This window comes from Denticeps clupeoides, chromosome 9 (genome assembly GCF_900700375.1).
Source record: "Denticeps clupeoides chromosome 9, fDenClu1.1, whole genome shotgun sequence".
Lineage (NCBI taxonomy): Eukaryota > Metazoa > Chordata > Actinopteri > Clupeiformes > Denticipitidae > Denticeps > Denticeps clupeoides.
Window position 1 is genome coordinate 10281452 of NC_041715.1, and position 23302 is coordinate 10304753.

The 23302-nt window shown below is 41.1% G+C and overlaps 1 protein-coding gene across 1 annotated transcript in view; it reads left to right on the plus strand.

Moving 5' to 3' along the window:
• The window catches only part of LOC114796848 (low-density lipoprotein receptor-related protein 1B-like), a 130924-nt gene that overhangs the window by 49223 nt on the left and 58399 nt on the right, over positions 1–23302 (plus strand). Inside the window, 14 exon segments of the mRNA XM_028991344.1 lie at positions 3341–3545; positions 9957–10149; positions 12530–12655; positions 13359–13487; positions 13716–13835; positions 15660–15773; positions 16859–17008; positions 17496–17618; positions 18339–18458; positions 19624–19752; positions 20327–20449; positions 21159–21299; positions 21687–21874; positions 22694–22877. Of these exon segments, the coding sequence (XP_028847177.1) occupies positions 3341–3545; positions 9957–10149; positions 12530–12655; positions 13359–13487; positions 13716–13835; positions 15660–15773; positions 16859–17008; positions 17496–17618; positions 18339–18458; positions 19624–19752; positions 20327–20449; positions 21159–21299; positions 21687–21874; positions 22694–22877 (2045 nt within the window).

Below are 23302 nucleotides of genomic sequence, written 5' to 3' on the forward strand. Positions count from 1 at the left end.
TGACCCGGGGTTCACTGACTAAATTAAACCCGTGACCTCGGAGAGAATATCCGGAGTTGGTAATTTGGCATATTGTCAAATGCAGTGCAGACTGCTGTTAATTAGAACTTAACCTGGCATGATTAATTGGGTTGAGAATATGACTTTTTTATTTATTTATTTGCCATATTTTCAATTAGGCCATGAGAGGGACCTTCTTTATTTTCTAATAGTTAACAAATGTGCATGTGTGGCTCTGGTGTTGTCTTCCATTTATTATCATGTAATATTACATTTTACTCTGTTTGGCTCCACAATTTTGTTGAACCAATGTTGTAAATAATATCATATAAACTACAATTGTCACATTTTAACCAAGATCTTCACAGCTCCTTCTCTTGGGGCTCTGTCCCTGTAATGAAGATATCTAGATCTGTGCAACCTTTATACGAAGACAAAAAATATTTGTCAGTGCTTAAAGGTGCACTACACTGTTTTTGACTATAGTATATTACATAGAATACAGAATAACTTTTTTAAAGACTGTATTTTGTCACAAATATTGATTTATTACTTGGTATATTATCTTATTGACATGTTGGCATTTTTGCGGACAAATTGACTGCCATTGACATTAAATGCATAAAAAATGTGCACTTTCTTAACCCCTGAGTTGAGTTTCTGGTTAATGTAACCCTGAATAACCCTTGGGGCAGTGGTGGCCTAGCGGTTAAGGAAGCGGCCCCGTAATCAGAAGGTTGCCGGTTCGAATCCCGAGCCGCAAAGGTGCCACTGAGGTGCCACTGAGCAAAGCACCGTCCCCACACACTGCTCCCCAGGCGCTTGTCATGGCTGCCCACTGCTCACTCAGGGTGATGGGTTAAATGCAGAGGACAAATTTCACTGTGTGCACCGTGTGCTGTGTATCACGTGTGACAATCACTTCACTTTTTTTTTTAAGAATAATTGTGGAGGGGAGCAAGCTTATCACGTGATAACTTGTCTAGGCTATCAACAATTTGCTGGTTCTTCCTTACTGGTGCGTCTGGAAAAAGCACCAAACAAGTATTCACTGTATAAATGTAGGTACTTTTCAGAACTTGGACCGATCTGTACTGTGAATCCTTTTCACAATATATATATTTTTTTCAGATAATAGTATATGACATTGAAGACATTTGTATCAGAATTCATCTGTTTATCATTCAACATGTATTTTTAGGTTGCCTCCTTGCATTTCCAAAGATCCAAATAGGTTGACTGACATCTTTGTTTCGGAATAATTACAATATAAGACAATTCAAACCCAGCCACTTTTTATATAACTGTCAAGGGATTGCATTCCACTCAGCAAAGCAGTGAGCCACCAGAATTCGGCGAAGAACAATGTAAAAACAATAGACTCCTAAATCACAGTTAACACCTCATTATCTTTCCATCACACCGCGCAAGCACAGTTTGTCCCAGTGGCCTCTCCGTCAAAGACTTCGGCTGTGGGTATTGGGAGCTTCGTTTTTAAGACCATTAAGCCCAGAGGATCAATGGCAGGGCTTCAGGTGCTGCTGCTGTATGATCAGTGTCAGTGACGAACGCCGTGTTTGTTGTCGACTCGATGGGCCATTTTGTCCTCGCACATTTGATTACCTGCTCATTTTATTTGTTGCTGACTGCACACAATGGGCCAAAATGTTTAGTGCAAATTGACCGAGGGTGGTGGCGGTGTGGTTGCTCACTGGCTTAGCGACTCTGCATAGATTCCAGGACAATGTGACGGCCACCAAAGCTGAGTAAATGTTTTCACATGGTTCATGTGTCTACCGCTGCGAGACCGAGGCAGCATCAGACACATGTGAGATACTGAGCAATTAAAAAAAAAAAACTATCATCATGCATCAAGTTACTCTGCTCCATTCAGACAGTGTCTCATTTAAAAGACTGATGGAGTGTCACTCTATAACAGATGCATTGTATGCAATGTCAAAGGCGTCTTTGTGAATTATATTAATAAATAAATGAATAAATACATTCATTTCAAAACACTAAAAAATTATTGCTAGTTATCGGTATTTTTTTAAAGAAGGGGAACAACCCTTTCAGTTTGGTCGAATTGGCCAAATTCATGTTGATGACTGACAGCTCTAATACCCTGTACTTTCTCATTCTGAACATTTTTAACCTGGGCTGATCAATACGTTACTGGCACAAAGAAGCATAAGCATTATTGCCAGATACTGGTCTGTGGTGGTAGTAGCCCAGTGGGTAACACACAACCAGAAGACCCAGGTTCAAATCCCACTTACTACCATTGTGTCCCTGAGCAAGACACTTAAACCTAAGTTGCTCCAGGGGGGACTGTCCCTGTAACTACTGATTGTAAGTCGCTCTGGACAAGGGCGTCTGATAAATGCTGTAAATGTCTTCCGTAAATGCTCCAAATCACATAAAAAACTGGTGAAAGTATCTAATATTTACCTGCCACGACTATGTAAAACGCTTTTTATGTATTATATATCTTTATTTATGTAATACGAGTTCGTCAATACCTACTTATGACCAGGACAATTGAAAACTGCCCAATCTGGCAACAGTGTGCATAAGACCCTGTCTCCTCCCTCCTCCTCTAATAACATTAGTTACAAGATCTTTTATTCAAGATTTCTTTGAATTTGACATTTATGAATGTGCAACATCTTAAACTGCTTCAATAAATTCATCAGATATATTCTTCAATTCAGATTCAAACATCTGGCTGCTTTCCTGTATTTTGCTGAAGGAAATTTAAAGTGTGTGTGTGTGTGTGTGCTTCTCATCAGTCAGTTTAGTTTATTCAAGAGAGCAGCAACTTTTGAAGCGATACTGAAAGGCCATTTGTTCCTGTTATTTTGTGTAGTGGTATTTTGTGGCTTAGTTGATTTATTGATATTGAAAAGTGTAATGATGTTCATAAAACTGTCACTGTGGTTAGGGGCATGTGTCCACGAAATGGTGTTTATTCTCTGTGCAAACCCCAGGAGGTTTGTCTCTGACAGGCCTGCCAACCTGTACACACCACTCTGTATTATGAATGCAGGGATGGGATTATTCTCAGAATTATATTCAGATTGTTTTTTTTGTTTGTTTTTTTTTGAAAGAGAGTTTACAGTTGAGTTCTTTATATGTTTTTTATTTTTTTTAGGAATCAGTCAGTTATTAAAATATATCTTATATACTCTTCCTTATAATATTTCTATATTTTACTCAACTTTCTCCAAATCTGTTTTTTACAGATTTTTACAGAACTTCTTTTAATAACTATTTCATGGACAAACTGCATCAAGTACATAACAGTGACGTCCATATCTCTTTCCTGTAACCCTCGCAGCCTGATGTTTTGGACAAACTGGAACGAACAGCGCCCTGCCATCATGAGGTCCACTCTTTCTGGGAACAACATGAAAGTGATTGTCAGCACAGACATCTTTACCCCAAATGGACTCACCATTGACCACAAGGCTGAGAAGCTCTACTTCTCAGACGGCAGCCTTGGCAAAATCGAGAGGTGCGAATTCGACGGCTCACTCAGACATGTGAGTACGATTTTGTTCTTGCGCTGTCTTGAACTTAATGCATGAATTCTACTAATGCTGTATCCAGGATTTATTTACAAGGAGAAAGTTTGATTTCATTTGTGCATATAATTTAGATATAATGAGGACATTCATTTTGTATACATACTCAATATAGACTTTTCAGTATGCAACCATATTCCATACCAGTTATTTTGCAGGCAATCAGCCTACTACATGACACATATTAACTTTTTCTATGCTTGAAAAACACTAGAAAGCATTTGTTAAGAGAGTTCAGGTTATGGTCTGCTTCCATTTATTAAACATTAATAATAATTTTAGGGGGTGAGTTGTGAAGTGTAATGGTCTGTCAGGTAGTAAAGTGGGTGTGTCCTCTAGCCAATATTACTGGAGGGGTGTAGGCAGGTTGTGGTTGATCCTCGCAACCATAAATGTTCTAAAAGATGGTCATAAAATTTCTAAAGTATAATAACTAAATAAGTATTCTTTTTCGTATTATTGTCTCAGTTCAAATCAATTATTTTCATGACAGATTTATTTAAAGTAGGGTAAGCATTAAAGACTGATCAGATACATCTGACTGTTTCCAAAATCTGTAACCTTTTATCCCCTCGGCGCACATTATTTAGACTATTTGTGGAATGAGAAGCAAATATCTCAGGGAATCATGCAAACATTTTTGTTAATCAAAGCCTTGAGTGTGCAGTGCTATGCATGTACATTTCATTTGCTTATCACAGCAACACCTGCTAAACGTGCGATCATACGAGAAGGCGATGAAATATTAATCGGCCTCATTGCTTCTGGAGGAAAGCAGGAAATCTAGGAACATGCTTGACATTTGCTAGCTTCCAGCCATTTATCTTATACACGTACCCCCACCCCCTGTTTCTGCAGAAAGGGAAGCTCCACAATAATCTCAAGAGACAAGGCTATGAGGGGAGAGGAAGTAATTACCCTACGCAGACTTGTGTATACTTCTTCCAACTCATCAATGTAGTTTATCTCGTTTATTGCTTTGGCCCATTTCCTCAATTTTAATTTGTTGAAGCATCGTAATTAATTTATTATTACAGTAAAAGGGGATTTTGTGTGTGTGTGTGTGTGTGTGTGTGTGTGTAATGGTACAGACCTCAGAAACTCAGGTTATTTCACTTGTGATTTATTTATTTATCCATAACACTGATGATCCAAATTCCCCTTTATGGTGTGAGGTGCTTTATTTATATGAACACTGATTTTCTCTATATTTAGGCTCTACTTATGGCCTGGTTCAAATCAGCCCGGATCCACTTGACTGCTTGACTGTTGAACGTTTGTTCAGTCTTTTTTTATGCAATCTGTATCAGAAAACTTCATCTTTAGCTGGCCCTCCTTTTGTGCTGCAGCCATATTCTTTTCTGACTCCAATTGGCCATTTTGAGAAATTCATTTGAAAATAGAGTGACCTGTTAAAGGGACATTTATGTTTAAGAAACAAAAAAAAAGCAGAATTGCTCCTGCATCAGTTGTTTTTCTCCTTTGACTGGTTTGAAACCTCAACCAGCTATAGGATGCTAATACCGGCGACACATGTGTGATGAAAACTGACCACTCGGCACACAGCAACATCGAGCTTTGAGCAGTGAGGTTGCAATCCGCAAATCTCTAGAGCCAGTGATGTGCTTGTCGGTCATGGGCTACTATGAAACATAGCAACGCAACGCAACATGCAGATTCTTAACCTTCGAAAAAAAACAAAAAAATTACAGGAAAACATACATATAAATAAGCAAGTATATCCTTCTATATTCAACTTACCTTTAAGTCACATTATTTTTGCATTTTTCTATTTAAAAAATTATATTGTAATTGTATTAAAATAGTAAAACATTTACTTGTCAGTGTGAAGATGCCAAAATGCCTGTGGCAGCTTGAAGTGTAAGTTAGCTGCTCTACACAGCGCTCTGATGCGTGATACATACATGATCATTAGCTGCCTGGTGATACTTTCATCAGCGGCCTCCACCCTACATGGGAATTCAATTTGCGCTTGACATGACCTCTACGAAAGAGATCCTTAGTCCGCCTCAATTAGTTACACATAAGTTAGAGCGACCGGGCAGCACCACTCGACTGCCTCACCCTTTGGCCCCCTCTGCGCACCCATCCGTACACCACTCACTCTAATAAAGGCTTATTTTGACTCCCCTGCAGGGGCCGGCTTGTCAACTGCCCAATTAAAATGTGAAAATTAAGCAGAGCTAACTGATTATCAGCGCGGCGGCAGGCGGCCGCGGTGCGTCCCTGTGGTGGGGACCTCCATCCCTGAAATTTCTGACGGGTGTAAAAAGTGGTGACACTCTGGGGTCTTGGTAGAGGACTTGATTCTCGAAAGGGTTGAAGAAGGCAGACAGCACAACGATCATCAGTGAGATGTGATTAAAGCAACGTCACAATTACCTTACTCAATTTCCTGCCCTGCTATTTTTGTTTCTCGGGTGCCGGTTCTGCATCGCAAATGAAGTTTCCTAATGACAGAAACAGAAATCTGCATGGGTGGACCCGATTTGGCTGCCATTAGATCAGATAAACAGAGATAATTGGTGGAGGAGTGCAGAACTAGCAGCTCCAAATTTAATTTCCAGTCAATATGCTCCATCAGAAGCCATCTGGCAGCCTGCCGAGCTGCTTCCCTTCTGATCGCCAGTTGTTGTTTGCGCAAGCTGGGTTCTTTTAATCAACACCTGTCCTATGGTGGCAGGGCTAATGCGATCATGCTTACAAGCGCGTTCCTGTTAACAGCCTGGGCTCCGGAGCCACAGGCCATGGGAAGCTTCCCAGAAGGGGGTTTGTGATGTATATCTGTGTCTGTCAACATGACACTTGCATTAACACTCCCAAGATCTGGGCTAAGCTTTGCTGCTGGCCTATGCTAAGCATTCTGTACTCAGTTACGCATCAGACACAAATACAGCGTAGGGTCATATCGACAGATATAACATACTGTTACATAATGTCTATTTATCTATCTTATTAAATACATACATATGTACAGTACAGGTCAAAAGTTTGGACACACCTTCTCATTCAATGTGTTTTCTTCATTTTCATGACCATTTACATTGGTAGATTCTCACTGAAGGCATCAAAACTATGAAGGAACACATGTGGAGTTATGTAAACAAAAAGTGGAGACCTGGCCTCCACAGTCACCAGATGGTTTGCAGTGAGCAAATGGCCAACAAGTGCTAAACACCTCTGGGAACTCCTTCAAGACTGTTTAAAAACCATTTCAGGTGACGACCTCTTGAAGGTCATCGAGAGAATGCCAAGAGTGTACAAAGCAGTAATCAGAGCAAAGGGCAGCTATTTTGAAGAAGCTAGAATATAAAAATGTTTTCAGTTATTTCACCTTTTTTTGTTAAGTACATAACTCCACATGTGTTCATTCATAGTTTTGATGCCTTCAGTGAGAATCTACCAATGAAAATGGTCATGAAAATAAAGAAAACATTTTGAATGAGCGAATGTGTCCAAACGTTTGGCCTGTACTGTAAATAGTAAAAACAAGAGAGAAACATATGATGTCACATGGAAGTGAAAGTGAAGTGATTGTCATTGTGAAACACTGCAGAAAAGGACACGGTGACACAAAGAAATGTGGCACCTTGGCGGATCGGGATTCGAGCCGGCAACCTTTTGATTACGGGGCCACTTCCTTAACTGCTAGCCCACCACTGCATCCAGTATTAGGAACTAGTGTGTGTGTGTATCTTCCCAGTTTAATCTCATTTTATAAAAACAGCGTTACAGATTGTGTGACATGAACAGGAAAGCCGATTTGAGAGACACCAGCCTGAGAGAGGTCAACAAGACGGGAAGACAGCTCCGCTGTGTGAGCTTCGGTGCACAATGCAATCTGTGCCTGTGATTGGCTTAAGCTAATATGCGCTCCTTGGCATGACCAATTATTATAGTCACTTTATAAAAGGGATGGTAACATTAGTGTGTGGAGGGCAATCTAAACACAAGACCACAACAAGATGAGAGACAGGGCAGCAGAGGCAGTAGGTGACAGATACACATGAATGTAAAAAGGGCTCTTGAGTCTCTGAAACACACGTATTTCAATGGGTTCACACACCACACATGGCATTTCTTACGCTTATATAACATATAACACAGAATTAAACTACATTAGAATACAACAAAATAAAGTGCAATAAAAGTTGTAGCACTATACATGGCCATCTGAAAAGGCATCCGCTAGGTAGCCTTTCTTTTTTCAAACAGCTAGCATCCACAAGTTAACAGCTAGCATCAGAACAGCTAGCATCTGCAACAGCTAGCGGGGCAGTGGTGGCCTAGCGGTTAATGAAGCAGCCCCGTAATCAGAAGGTTGCCACTGAGCAAAGCATCGTCCCCTCACACTGCTCCCTGGGCACCTGTCATGGCTGCCCACTGCTCACCAAGGGTGATGGGTTAAAGGCAGAGGACACATTTCATTGTTTGCACCATGTGCTGTGCTGCAGTGTTTCACAATGACAATCACTTCACTTACATTTACACTTAGCTTCAGTAAAGCTAGCATCCATAAGTTAACAGACAGCTTCTGAACAGTTAGCATCTGTAAGCTTACAAATACCTTCAGAAAAGCTAGCATCCGCAACCTAACAGCCATTTTCAGAAAAGCTAACATCTTCTAGCTAACAGACAGCTTCTGAACAGTAAGCGTAAGCTTACAGATACCTTCAGAAAAGCTAGCATCCGCAAGTTAACAGCTACCATCACATCGGCTAGCATTTGCTAGCTAACAGCCAGCTTCTGAAAAGCTAGCATAGATAAGCTAACAGGCAGTTTCTGAAAAGCTAGCATCCGCCAGCTAACAGCCAGTTTCTGAAAAGCTAACATCTGCTAGGTAACAGCCAGCTTCTGAAAAGCTAGCATCCACTAGCTAACGGCTAGCTTCAGGAAAGCTTGGCTCCACAAGTTTTCCTCGACTGCGTCTGCGCGATGATGTCGGTAAACGACTAGTGCCTATATTCTGAAAGAAAATACAATTTTAGCCTTAGTTTTAGGGTATGCTTTGCTCTTTTACCTTTTTATGATATGTGACTTCTCAAGGTCCCCTGTGCACCGTTGTGGTTAAGTGGGGGCGTGACATCAGTTTCTAAATGCCACATCGAACAAATTGCTTTCGAAACCATGTGGCAAATCTATCTTTGCAGTCTGTCCAGATACAATTACACCAATGGCCCAGGTTTTTATTTGATTTTATTGGACACTGACTATTCTTCCATTTATCGGTCTGTAAGATTATGTGGCTCATTCATTCCATGAAACTTATTACAGCCTCTATTTGGGCTTTATAATATGTTGGTAAAACCATGTATAATTTTATGCACATTCCATATTATCACCAATTTCCAGAGGTTGACAAATAAGGAACAGAAAATGGACAAAAGCATTTTATTTTAATGTTGTCCTTCTGTTTTTTTTTTAAGTGAAGTGATTGTCACATGTGATACACAGCAGCACAGCACACGGTGCACACAGTGAAATTTGTCCTCTGCATTTAACCCATCACCCTGAGTGAGCAGTGGGCAGCCATGACAGGTGCCCGGGGAGCAGTGTGTGGGGACGGTGCTTTGCTCAGTGGCACCTTTGCGGATCGGGATTCGAACCGGCAACCTTCTGATTACGGGGCCTCTTCCTTAATCGCTAGGCCACCACTGCCCCACCATGTTTGTATGTCCATGTAATTCCTCAAGAATGCCTTAATTGAATTACTTCAAATGTTCACTTGAACTCAAGAATTGTGGTCAAAGGTCAAGGTCATAATGCCTTCAATGTGAGATGGTGGAGATGGTTGTACTCGCATACAACCTTGTGTCAGTATAGTCCATTGTGCTACCTAATGCCAGTTCATATTTTATGTTTTACTATTTTATATTCAAGGTGAACATAAAAAATCCTGGCATTAGTTACGTACATTTAATTGGGGTACATATACATTTTATTATTAAGTGAAACTGTTGTGCTCACACACTTTCAGTTTGAAAGCAAGCTGGTAATTTCCCTCTGAAAACACACTTCTGAATAATTAACAGATTTAGCTCAGTTTTCTTCTGTAGTCAAAATATTAAAATGGACTCTTCTTTGGTGCGTTTCGCTTTATGCTATTTATCAGATCTTCAAAATATGACCCAGTATTTCTTAACTAATTAACTGGTCATTTTATGTTTTATAGGTCACAATCATATGCACAAAAATTGTATTCTTCAGCAACCTAATATATTTTAATATTGATATCCTTGGCCTGGCCCCAACTTCTGTCTATAGTCCATAATTATGTTCAGTATTCAGTATGTTGAAGGGCTTCTTGCATTGTGTGTTGCATTTACAGTATTTGCTACCTGGTTGCAGGTTATTGTACGATCGGCACCTGGAACTTTCTTTGGTCTGGCTATCTACGGAGACTTCATCTTTTGGTCAGATTGGGCTCGGAGGGCCGTGTTGCGCTCCAATAAGTTCACCGGTGGTGACACGAAAGTGCTCAGGGCGGATATTCCTCATCAGCCAATGGGAATCATTGCAGTGGCCAAAGACACCAACAACTGTAAGTAATGATGATCATCGTGTTCTCCATTTCATCATTCCCTCTGTCTTCCTCTGTCTTTTTTTTCAGTTTGTCTGAAGTGCGATGTGTTCATCTTGTAGCATTTTGCTTTTGCTGCACCAGTGTGAGTTATTTGATAAGACATCTGTGTGAGATTCTAGAAGCTTTGGTTCAGAGCTCCAGCTTCTCTCAGCAGCATGCTCACTGGTGGCATTTCTTTTGATGGGGAAGGAACAGTTGGAATGATAAATTAGTATAGACGTATTTGGCTGGAATGGGAGCCTAAGCTGGGGACATAATTAATAAAAAAGTATCCCCGTGATGGAAATCCAGCTTCTGAACTGTCGCAAATGTGTAAAGTAGGACATTGGGAAACGATGGTTAAGCGGCTCCCAGAGGCTGCAGTTGGGAATAACTTCTCTCCTCATTTATTTCATCATCGCCGCTGATTGTGGCTGACCGACTTTCGGCCCTTTCTGCCAAAGGATGCGCAACTGCCATTAGTATCCTGAGGGGGGTGGACCGTTGGTAAAAATAGGTGGCTTTCCTTCTGGCTGCAGCATTTGCCTCCCGTTCTGAATGCTGGAGAATGTCCATGCTAGTTTCTGGAAGCATGATTGGTGAAGCACTTTAAACTAGGGTATGCAAAAGTTGAGAGACCGGCAGATTTTTAAGGGATTTGACCAATAATACCGCACCTCACTTTAAAGTCACACATTCAAAACAAATTAAACAGCTATTCAGTTTAACATCAGGTAACCATGCAAGTATGCTTTAGTATATGTTATAATGCATTACAATATTCATTTAAATGTGTGTCCGAGTCTGTATGTGGCACAACTCTTACCTCTTTCCATGACAGGGCCTGGCAACGTCACAGCCTTCTAAATGTTTTCTTTCCAGTTTGTATTCACCTCCCATCATGCAGTGCATTCATCTTCAACAAATCACTTGAAGAGCTCTAACGCAAAACACCACTGAGCTTTAACTTTTAATTTCAGCTTCTCAAGGTTTGTCAGATTGTCGGTGCAGTAATGTTTACTGTTTGCACTTGTGTGCCGCCTGGGTGACCCGGGGACCACCTGGGTGACCCGCTGTATAGTTAGTTGTCGGTGTATATTGTGGATGTCTGGTTATTCCCTGTCATGTGTGGTTTGTATACTGTTTTTATACTGTTGTTAATTCTTTTTTGGTTAAAATATCGAGCATGTGAGCCTCACCAAGCAGCATGGCAAGACACCTTGCATGAGATCTGATTCCATATCCTGTTGTTTCTCAGAGTGAAAACTTGTACCGTGAGTTTATTCTGCCAATATAACGCTTTTGGGTTTTGAGGTTAAGGGTAATGATCTTTTTTTTAATGGAATGGATTTAAATTTTGAACCAGGTTTAAAAGGTTAAAACGTTGACCGTCCCTCCTTGCCTCCTTGCACATGTTCAACTGGACATGATGTTAATATCCATTTGCACAGTGCAACAGAGTGCAGTGGCACTGCATGTGTGTGTGTGTGTGTGATGTGTTGTGGTGTATCTGTTTAGAGAGCTTATTCACTTCCAGATTGTCTTTGGGCTGTCATTTGATGATCTTTTTTTTTTTTTTTTTTTTTTTTTTTTTTTACCTCTTTACTTTGATGCAGCTTTAATTGCAAGATTAAACGAGCTGCTGCTTCCCTTGCTGGAGGCAAAGACATCTCATTGTTTAACTGCGAGTCTAGTTCTCGCTCTGTATTCAGGTTAGAGATGAGTCTCTGGACGTTCTCCGGGAGGTTTCTCGTTAGCTGTGAAGCACGTCCATTCAGTCGCCCTGTCCTTGCTGTGCATTTTTTCCTGTTACAATCTCCAGTATAACTCCATTCAACCCCAACTCCCATACGCTGTGTCCTAACCTCTGCCTGAAGGAGCCTAAGCGCCGAAAAAGGACAAAAGGATTTTGACAAGCAAGTCAAATTGATTTTCAATGACTTTTAATTACTTTAAAAAAAAAAGGTAATGCAATGTTATTTGTACTTCTTTTAAAATCTCAGCCTGCAGGGACACAAGCTCAAACACACACATACACACAAACACACTCACAATATGTCCAATATGCCACACACACTCAAGGTCTAAACTTGTTCTGAACTCAGTTGGAGAGATGAATCGGTGCTGACATATTCACAAATGAACTCCGCAGGAAGAGGATTTCTCCATTTTTAATAATGTGCCCTAATTACGGAGTGTCTTCTAATGGATGGAAACATCAAAATGACGTTGCTTTTTGAAAAACAAACAGGCTTCATTAATTGGCACAAGGCCTCACCAGAGCGAAACCGAATTTTGAATATAATGAGCGAGGATGTTATTCACTTGTAATGCAGTGTGGTCGCCTACTCTCTCGCAGGTGAGCTGTCCCCGTGCCGCGTACAGAACGGGGGCTGCGGTGACCTTTGCTTATTGGTCCCCAATGGCACGGTGAACTGCAGCTGCCGCGGCGCACGTGTTCTTTTGGACGACAACCGATGTGTGTGTAAGTAAAAGTAACAGCCTTCCTGTAGGTATTGTTTTAATAATTTGATTCACTCTCCAATTTTTTTAATTGTGTTCAGGATCAAAAAGTTAAATCCTGACAGGGCCAAGTTATGGCTCAATGATTACATTTGAAGACTTCTTCAGTGTCAAGGACCCTTTAAATGCGGCCTAGTTATTGAAACCTACACCTGACATATCCCCAGATCAAATATGTGATGGTGACATCTGGTGAGGCCAAATAAGAAAAAAATCTGTTGGCTAAGACCTCAGTGGCAACTACTTCAAAATCCCGGACTACAGTTGTCACTGTCAGATTATTGAAAGGATACTGATGATGTCACCCATCTCATTGCCTTGGGTGTCCTTAATGTGATTATTGTAGGGATCAGACAGTTTTAATAATATGGGAGTTAAGTCTTTCCTGAGGAACTTCTGATTTATTTCCTGTGATAAAATTTATCTCTGTTGGTTGTCATGGTTCAGCAGCTGGTCAGGTGACATTTGTTTGTTTTTTTTCATTAAGAAATGCAAGGATGCATATATAAAAATACCATGTTGCACAGTGTCAGATATTCAATGTACATCCCATAAATATCTGGTGGCTGTATGTTAGGCGCATCCGTAATGAAAGGAAGTGTGTGGAGGTGTGAAAAGGTCACTGGAGATGGTGAAATGACCTGAACACTGCTCTCGTTACGCAGCCGAGAACTCCTCTGCAAACATCCACACCGAGATGGAGTGCGGAAACGGCGAATGTATCGACTACCAGCTCACATGTGATGGGATTGCTCACTGCAAAGACAAGTCAGATGAGAAAATGCAGTACTGTGGTAAGTAATTGAGCTCAGCGGTTTGTGAGGGTAGGGTCTGTCTGTGCTTCCTGGTCAGGAAAGTCCAATGGAATTTGCCATAAGGTGACAGTACCAGTTCCCTAGCGGTACAGCCTAATAAAATAACTTGCTCACAACTGGAGGACCACTTGGGGACAAGAATAACATGACAAATCAGAAATGTACTCGTTTTGCTAAAATGGTCTGCTGCATTTCCTTGCCTGCCAGACAACAGGAGCTGCAGGAAGGGCTACAGGCCATGCTACAACAGGCGATGTGTGTCCAACAGTCGCTTCTGCGACGGGATTGACGACTGCGGGGACAACTCTGATGAAGTCTTTTGCAATAGTGAGTGTAAGACATGGCCTGTCTGGATCATGTTTTTTCTTATATATTCTAACTGCGAGTTGGAAGAATAAACAACTAGAAAGCAAAAGGACATGATGTCAATAATAAATTGACATAGTTGTATTAATACACAATACAAATAAAATATGAATGCTTAAAACCAGCATTTAATACATTTTATTTAAAATTCCATGAAAAAGAGGCATGAAAAAATTATTAATAAAATAATCTGTTATAAGTGCTAAATATCATGTTTAAAGCAATGAAATATATCACATATATAACAGCATTTACTGACATTTCCATTCACTGAATGTCTTCTAATAGGTCTTCTGCATGACAATACTTTAACTTGTGGTCAACTCTTACAATGTGCTTTAATGAGGCAGGTTAAGAATAATGCCAAGTAACGTCAAAACTCTTCACATTTGGTTGAAAACACTGGGCACTGTTTTTGAACCGCTGATACACTCGATTCTTGGGGTTTGACCACTAGTGTAACTATGTCAATATTATAATTTTTCAGTAACCTGAGGCTTGCCAGGTCTCATGCACACTAATTCCTTTTTCTGGATGGCATACATTCAGTAAAGATTGTGTTTTGTGTTTCCTGTTTATCTGTTCGTGTATTATATTCTGAGGATGGCTTTGACCTTACACTAGCAAACAACTGTCACATTTATTGTACAGTGTGGCATTAAGCACTAGCTGAAGCCCATTATGTTTTTAAACTATATTTAAACCATTAAACATGTTCACATTGTAATACTATTAACTATATTGTATATTACATACATAAAAAAACGTATATCAGTCTTCCACTTCATAACATTAAGGTGCATATGTTTCTCCTATATTTGTGAAAAGCTGAATGTTTACTTAATCCATGAAATTCTGTCTATAATTATTTATTTTAGATTGGGCATGTGGTACATACTAAAATAAGCTCTACTCTGTGAAAGTGTAATGGTCTTAAGGGCTGGGAGAACATTAAGGAATGTCTCATGGAAGCATTGAAGAGATGAAATTGAGACAGATTTGCATCACCCAGCCAGCATTTTTGGAATTAAACCTCCCTGAGAGTTAAATTTAATCTGCTTTACAGTATGTACTTTGTTTTCAATGGTATTTGGGGGATGCTTACACTTTCATTAGAAAACATTAATACAGATTAATACAGACTGCAAATTAAGATGGATAGCAGTGCAGTCCAAAAATGGACTTCAATTCACATGACCGCCTTCGATTCATTCCCACTCAGAACAAAAGGACACACAGCAAAATATATCAAATCCACACTAAGAGTACATAATTGTCCCAGACGACTGGAACATTTTAAGATTTCCAATAAACTGCATTTTTGCCAGTGGTCAGTTGAACACCCAGTAATTATTTACACTATAGTAGCAATGTCATTTTGAGATCTGCATGTTCTTGTCTGTCCAGTTTTTTCACACCCAGTGTAGAAAAGAAAAGAAGTGTAGAAAATGTCCCCACCCCCACAAGCATTTTTTGTATAAGACTACATATAATAAAACATCTATTACCAATTATTTTGGAATTTGAAATTCCTATGAATATGGCCATGCGTAGGATTTACTACAGCCATCCACAGCACATAAAAAGTAAATCAAGAGCAGAATGCATATAAACTGTGTTTACACTAGGCATGCACACATTTTGATGTTGCTCCACCCCAGATTACCGAAAGCAACAAGCCAAGGGCGGAAAACCTGTCATCTGAAAAGCGCTCAGCAAAGCGCCGGTGAACTAATAATAATAATAATAATGTCTCTCAATACTCATGCAATATTTCCATTCCAGATGTCACATGTGCTTCCTCTGAGTCCTCCTGCCAGGATGGCACCTGCATTGCAAGTTCCTCCTGGTGCAATCAGATCATTGACTGTGCTGATGCTTCAGATGAGCGGAACTGCAGTAAGCATTGTTCCTTTTTCATGAATGCCTGCCTGATATTTGTGCAAATTTCTTTAGAACAAGCGCAGAATTGTTAATGACTTTAAGCCCTATGCACAACTGGCTCAAAGTCAAGTGTCTTTTCCGGCATGAGCAAGTATACAGTATACAAGATTAAATTGCAATGCTTGGCGTTCACAGTACAGAAAAATTAACAGTAGAACAATATGCAGTGCATATGTGGTGACATATAACCGTTATAATCCCAATTATTTATTGTAGAAATGATTTCTACCACTTTCTGGCAGAATGCCCTTTTTTATGGCTGATTGATGTTCTGCTTTGTCCTAAAGAACAGAAATCAACCAGAACTCTGACCAACCTGTTGCTTGGTTACACTCATATGGTACAGAGCATGTTGATTTCTTTCAATGTCATTTTGCTCTCTGTTTGAACATTCAACTGCCTTTGGATGAAAACTATGGATGAATTGATACTGATTTCAGAAACATTTCAGCAAAAGTGGTCCTGTTGTGTGAATGGGACTGCAGAATGCTTTCACATTGTGTAAGAAGAGAAAATCCAGACGGTGCTTTTATTATCCCACACAACTACATGTGAAAGTGCTCTAAACCTCTTTTAAAGCCTCAGGAATCAGAACCATAGCCAGCTCCTCTACATCAAATTAATGCTGCAATTTGCATTCACTTGGTACGTTGACCAATTTTTTTTCCACGGGCCTTTTATTTTAGCTGAAAATATGTTTATTTCTCACAATTAGAATATAAGTGAGCAGGATGTGCAAAATCAGACCACTGGCAGAAGAATGACTCTTGGCAAAAATATAGGCCTGAGCCTCATTACCAATCTTGTGCCTGTAATAGTTAACGTTATTACAGGGAGGGGTTGTCAGTTCTTTGCTAAATGGGCTACTAGTAAATAGTTAGCTCGCTAAATAGTTAGTAAAAAAATGTGTTGTCCCATATGTTAATGTAGCAGATACAGTTACAGTTACAGCCCTGCTGTAAGTGTAGAGCTGGCTGAGTGACACGACCTTAAAACCACATGGTTTGTAACATGTAACTACTGAGTGTCCTGTGTCTCAGATAACACCGACTGCTTGGACTTCTACAAATTGGGTGTGATGGAGCATGGGTTCGTCAGCTGCAACAGCACCTCCCTCTGCGTCCACCCCACGTGGATCTGCGACGGGGCCAACGACTGCGGCGACTACGCTGACGAAACCAACTGCCAGGGTAAAACCTGTGAGCAGTAATTATTACAAAGTGCTAAGAAATTAGTCTGATTTTAATCAATCAGTCAATTGCTATTTATATAGCACCTTTGGTACTGACTTGTACTGTACTTTTCGTACTGACAATTTGGGGGAGAAGTAGCAAAAAACAAAATAAGTTAATCATGCAATTTTGTACAAAGTGCTGATAGATAAAAAAAAAAAAAACTTTCATGAGTTTTTGTGCCGTGGTGCTTTGAATGATCGTAGGTGCCCAAAAATCTTAGGTGCCCTAATGAAAACAACATTACAGTGATACAATAGTTACCGTTATGGACCATATATTATGTTAGGAAGCCACACAAATCAGTGAACAACTTGAGGAGGAGTCCGTTGAGGAGTGGAAAGCTGTACATGCTAAAGGAAATGGTCCTGGCTACAGTTAGCATTAGTGGGGAAGTTCTGCTGAAGGCTGTTGGTGCTCATGGTACCACTCTACTTCCCCACAGCGTCCCACGGACACCGTTGTGAGGAGGGTCACTTCGCCTGCCCCAGCGGCAACTGCATCTCCAGCGTATGGCTGTGTGATGGACAGAAGGACTGCGAGGATGGTGCCGATGAGTTCCAGTGCGGTAAGTCCTAGTTGTGTTTCCTGGTTTTTAGTGAAAAAAACTAAATAAAAATGGAATAAAAAAAGGGGAATAATTAACCCCTGGGATGCTGGGATGTTTCTCATTTCAGTTAGATATTTAGGTTGCTTTAGTTATTACTTTACATCTTACATGCCTATAGGTGAACAATAAATCAATCAATCCAATTCATTATTTGCTGTCATGAAATCATCATAACCTCTATATAAGTTGGAACGATTCTGATATTTGTCAGAGCTCATTGCCCAGCACCCAACCACTGCCACCTTGCACTGCTTAATCCCCCTGTAAATTTGCTCAGAAATTAATAGAAATAAAATGGCCTTAAATACTCCGATTATTTATAAAAAGTTTTACATTGTGGTGAAAGTCAAAATTAACCAGGACTATTCCAACTACAATAATATTATATAATATCAGCACTTGTTAAATGCTATAAAAATGGTTTATTGGCCCTCCAGGAAATTCAGCTCACATGCTTTTACTTGAAAGTGTTTTGTGAATAATCATAACTGATAATTATGCAAGAAAAAGAATTCAGCTAAATATGAAGGGACAAAAACTTACATATATTGATTTATAGAATATGGTAATTATAACCAAAATTGCATGGCCCCCTCACATACTCACTGTATGTCCTCCTATCACTGTTCCACATGCATACAAAATCATTACACAATTTCACTTAATGGTGTTCTGCAGACTCCTCGTGCCTCTGGAACCAGTTTGCCTGCTCTAAGAACAAGTGCATCGCCAAGCAGTGGCTGTGCGACGGAGAGGACGATTGCGGTGACGGGCTGGATGAGAGCGAGGACGTCTGCGGTAAAGAATCCACAGCCCTTCATTTGTCCGCACTGCCGAGATGTATATGACGAATAGACCGTGTCACTAGGCTGTCTGCAGGCCGTCCAATTCTGCTGTAGAAACCTCATTTCGGCCTCCCACGCTCCAGATTGAGAGGACGTATATCAAGTTAACAAGCCAAGCATCAGTTGGGCCGAAATAAAGGCCTGTGTTCGGCAGCATGTCAGCTGTATGTTCCTGTTCAGCTTCAGACAGGCTCCTTATGATCTGGTCCGAGTTCTGTCTTCTGTATTACAAGTGAACATATTTTTCAAAAAAGGGAAAAAATACACATAGCCATTTGTTATAATCTGTTAATTTTGCCTGCTTCAGAGATTTTCCCTTCTGCGGTCATGTTTAAAACTGCTCTCTATGCAAATGAGATGATCCATTATGGATTGCTCAGTGTGTGTGAGGATTATGGAATTAATACATGGTCATGCAGTGAACAGCAAAATAAAAATTTGGCATCAAAATGGCACTAAAACCAGTGCTATGCACTAAGCTAGTGTAAATTCAAAGTTGTCCTCAGGATTTAATAATAAATTCATAATAATTTTTATGTAAAATGCACTTTACATTTTCAGCTGATAATCTCAAAGCGCTAAAAGACATGGTAAAAAGCAAAAGAAGCTGACATGAAACCTCAATAAAAAATTAAGTGTGGAGTAAATTAAGAGCTCTTTTCAAACTGTCAGTAGACTGAGGCGCTCTCAGAGTGTCAGGCAGGGCAAAGGGGCAGCAGCACAAAAGGCATGAAATAAATTAAACAAGAAGGAAAACAGGAACTTTAATGATGTATGTGCATGTGATGTGCTGACGGGTGCAAGTTCAAATCATCCAGAAGGAGGGGAGACCTGTCAATCATCAGGATCCTCACATTTTAATCTCCATTTTAAAAAGATTGTGTTATGGGTGACAGAAAAATTACACATTAAGATCTGTTCAAGATTCAACCAAGTGGTTCTTTCTTGTAATGGATCTCTTAATGTAAATCCTGACATCACCTTCCTTGATGCTAGCGAAGAAGGCCTACGTTTTTCGCGCATGTTATTTTTTAGTGCCCTAATGACTTAACATTTCTCTTCATGAGAGGGCGGAGTAATGTTGAAGTCCTGACTCATTCTCTCTCTGTGCTGCGCAGGAGCGGTGACCTGCGCCCCGGGACTCTTCAGCTGCCCGGGGTTTTATGCATGCGTGCCCAAGCGCTGGCTGTGTGACGGCGAGAGGGACTGTCCTGATGGCAGTGACGAGCTGGCCGCCGCCGGCTGTGGTAAACACTCACCGTCACGCTGCTCACACACAGCAACAGGTAGTGGAGGTCACCGTGGTGTTGGCCGCTGGCCGCTTTATATTCATGTTTTTAGACACATCAAACCCCTTGGCTCCAGTCACTAAACACTGATGCAGTAAAATGCCTGTGGACAAAGTGAAAGTGAAGTGAAGGTCATTGTGATACACAGCAGCACAGCACACGGTGACACAGTGAAATGTGTCCTCTGCTTTTAACCATCACCCTTGGTGAGCAGTGGGCAGCCATGACAGGCGCCCGGGGAGCAGCGTGTGGGGACGGTGCTTTGCTCAGTGGCGCCTCAGTGGCACCTTAGTGTATCGGGATTCGAACCGGCCACCTTCTGATTACGGGGCCGCTTCCTTAACCGTTAGGCCACCACAGCCCCAAAGGCTCTCATGGCAGCTCTTGCATCACAAAATATAATTGTACACATGTACAAAAATAAATAGCGTGCAATAATTGCGGAGGTGTTGATGTTTCACTTGGATTTTCCATGAGATTGATGATTTATTTGGCCAGCATGACACCGTAATGAGCTCATTTCCGCCCCCAGCTCCCAACAACACCTGCGACGAGAACGCCTTCCGCTGTCAGAACAGAGCCTGCATTCCCAAACGCTTTGTGTGCGACCATGACAATGACTGCGGGGACGGATCTGACGAGCACGTGGAATGTGGTGAGTGCTGCCCTCCCCAACCCCAAATAAACTTCCATCACAGGCATTATTTTGACCAATTTATATATTCCCATGAAAGGTTGCATCTGTTTCTGTCAAGTCCATAAGTGGAAGAAATAGAAAATATATAAATTATATTTGTAATATTATGTCAATACCAAATAAAGAATTGACAGTTTTGTCATGCCGATTTTTGACTCTTTTTGAGGATGTTTAATGTCATCTGTTCATCTGTTGTCTCACATTAACATTATTTTCTTTCTAGAAAACTCTTTGAATGTAGTGGCGTTTAAAACAGATGTACAGTATTATGTTATAATTCAATTGACATATTTTACATAACTTTAATTTTGCTGTTCACCATCATTGTAGATGCATTGATAATCTGCAACGCAATTCTCTGCCACTAAACTCAGACCAGGTTTTCTTTGTGACTGATTTCATCTCGTTTTATTGCCCATGGGCACAAAGATGGGTCAGTCAGATTTTTAAACAATTCTACACATTTAAATATAAATTGGAAACTCAACTGCAGTGCTGCCTCACATGAAACACAGCAACAGAATGTCATTTAAAATGGTCATTTTAACAAGTGCAGGTCCGCAACTCACTGTATGAGTAAAGTGAAACTCTTCCTTTGTGTGTGTGTGAGTGTGTGTGTACGTACCTGTCAGCTCTGTAACATTACCGTGTCCTCTGTTCCGGGCAGTGTACCGTGCCTGTGGTCCGGAGGAGTTCCGCTGCGCTGACGGACGCTGTCTGCTCAGCGCCCAGTGGGAGTGTGACGGTTACCCGGACTGCCCAGACCACTCGGATGAGCTTCCCCGCAACCTTAAGTGCCTGGCCGCCGGTAAAGAACCCCTCTCCACCCCTGTTGGAGACATTTGATTGATGGGCAGGAGCGTGTTGGAAAACAGGCCTTAAAAAAGAGAAAGCACAATGCACAGAGGCAGGGGCAGTGCTGAATGGCATTAGCCCTGGGGGAGGACTCTGCCTGTGCCTGCTTGAGTGCACAGTGCAGCTTTGGGTCACCGGAGGCCATGTTTTTCATCTGCATCTGCTGGCACCAACAGAATAGGAGTGGCAGCATCATTTTAATGTTCTTTTTTTCTTTTAGCATGTTTTTGCCTGCTGCAGATATAATACAAATTATTATACCAATGTTGTTATAATTAAAATGCATTTATTTATACAGTGCTAAACAATGCCTGTTCCGTGCAAAACTGTTGTGTTGCAGAAAGCCTGTGCAACGGGTCATTCTTCATGTGCTCCAATGGGCGTTGCATTTCTGAGACGACCCTCTGTGACCTGAAGGACGACTGTGGCGACCGGTCCGATGAGAAGAACTGCAACATCAACGAGTGTCTGAACCGGCGAGTCAGCGGCTGTTCCCAGGACTGCCAAGACCTGCCAGTGGGATACAAGGTTGGATATATATTTTTCTGAAATGAATCAAGGGTAAACACAGCTTCTATGAATGTCTGGTACATATAACAACATTAAACTACCCAAATAAATACACAGATCCTCAACAATTGAGGTGGAAATGGAAGTTTCGGCAACTATTAGTGCAAGTTGGATGAAAAAGAATAAGTAGATGGCAGTTCCTCATCAAATGTGCTTTTGCTCCTTGTGGGTACAGCAGCCCAGGGGTTGTGGCCATGACTGTCACATATGCTCTTTGGGTTTTGGGGGGCAGCTTTAGTGTCATGTTGAAGTGACCTGCTCCTGCTAGAATGTGACTGTTGAGCCACCAGCCCATCGGTCGGCAGTAGTATTCAATTTGGCAGCCGACAGAACAAAGCCTGTATTGGTGGAGGGGATGACCAAGGCAGGGGGCACACAGGAGAAAACCCTAATTTGACTCTGCTAGAAATGGAGGAATCAGCAAAAAGGGGGCCATGAGTTCAGAAGGTGGGAGATGAGTGTTCTTGAGTGCATCAGCTAAAAGCTGCAGCGAAGTCTTGTTCTGATTTCGGCAGGAGCCCATGATACCACACTGATTGTTTCTGCACTTTCTTTGTAAATTCAGCTTTTTTTTTTTTGGGTTGAAGTGAGGGGTTACAACAAGTCAGCAAGAGTGACTTTATCTGAATTCTGTGGCAGGGCAGTGATTAAACTCGCTGCAGTTTTCAGATTGGGGAACAGTATTGATTGGAGGTAATATGCTGACTTTGTGGGGAAAAACCTTCTGATTATTGTGTGTGTGTGTGTGTGTGTGTGTGTGTGTGTGTGTGTGTCCAGTGCAAGTGCTGGCCTGGTTTTCGCCTGAAGAACGACGGGAAGACCTGCGTTGACATCGATGAATGTACCTCCACCCTGCCTTGCAGCCAGAACTGCATCAACACGTATGGCTCTTACAAGTGCTGTTGTGTGGATGGTTACGAAATGGCCAAGAACAATCCTGACAGCTGCAAGGCTGTTTCTGGTAATGCATCAGTTGTTGAATGTGTGTTAGTGAGTGAGTCAATCATATGATTTGTAATTACTGAGCTTTAAATAATGCATGCTCACACACACACATATACAAGCAGACAGTTATATACACAAATACAGTCATTTACAGACATTTAGCTACATAGAACTCAAGTGAATTAGTCAAGTAGGACTTCATCATCAGTACATAGTGAAATGAGAGCATGTTCCTCCAGGAGCACGCAACAACACAAAATCTATACAAGACTATTACGCAAGTGCACTAGGGTGGTAGTAGCCTAGTGGGTTAGACACTCGCCTATGAACCAGAAGACCCGGGTTCAAATCCCACTTACTACCATTGTGTCCCTGAGCAAGACACTTAACCCTAAGTTGCTCCAGGGAGACTGTCCCTGTAAATACTGATTGTAAGTCGCT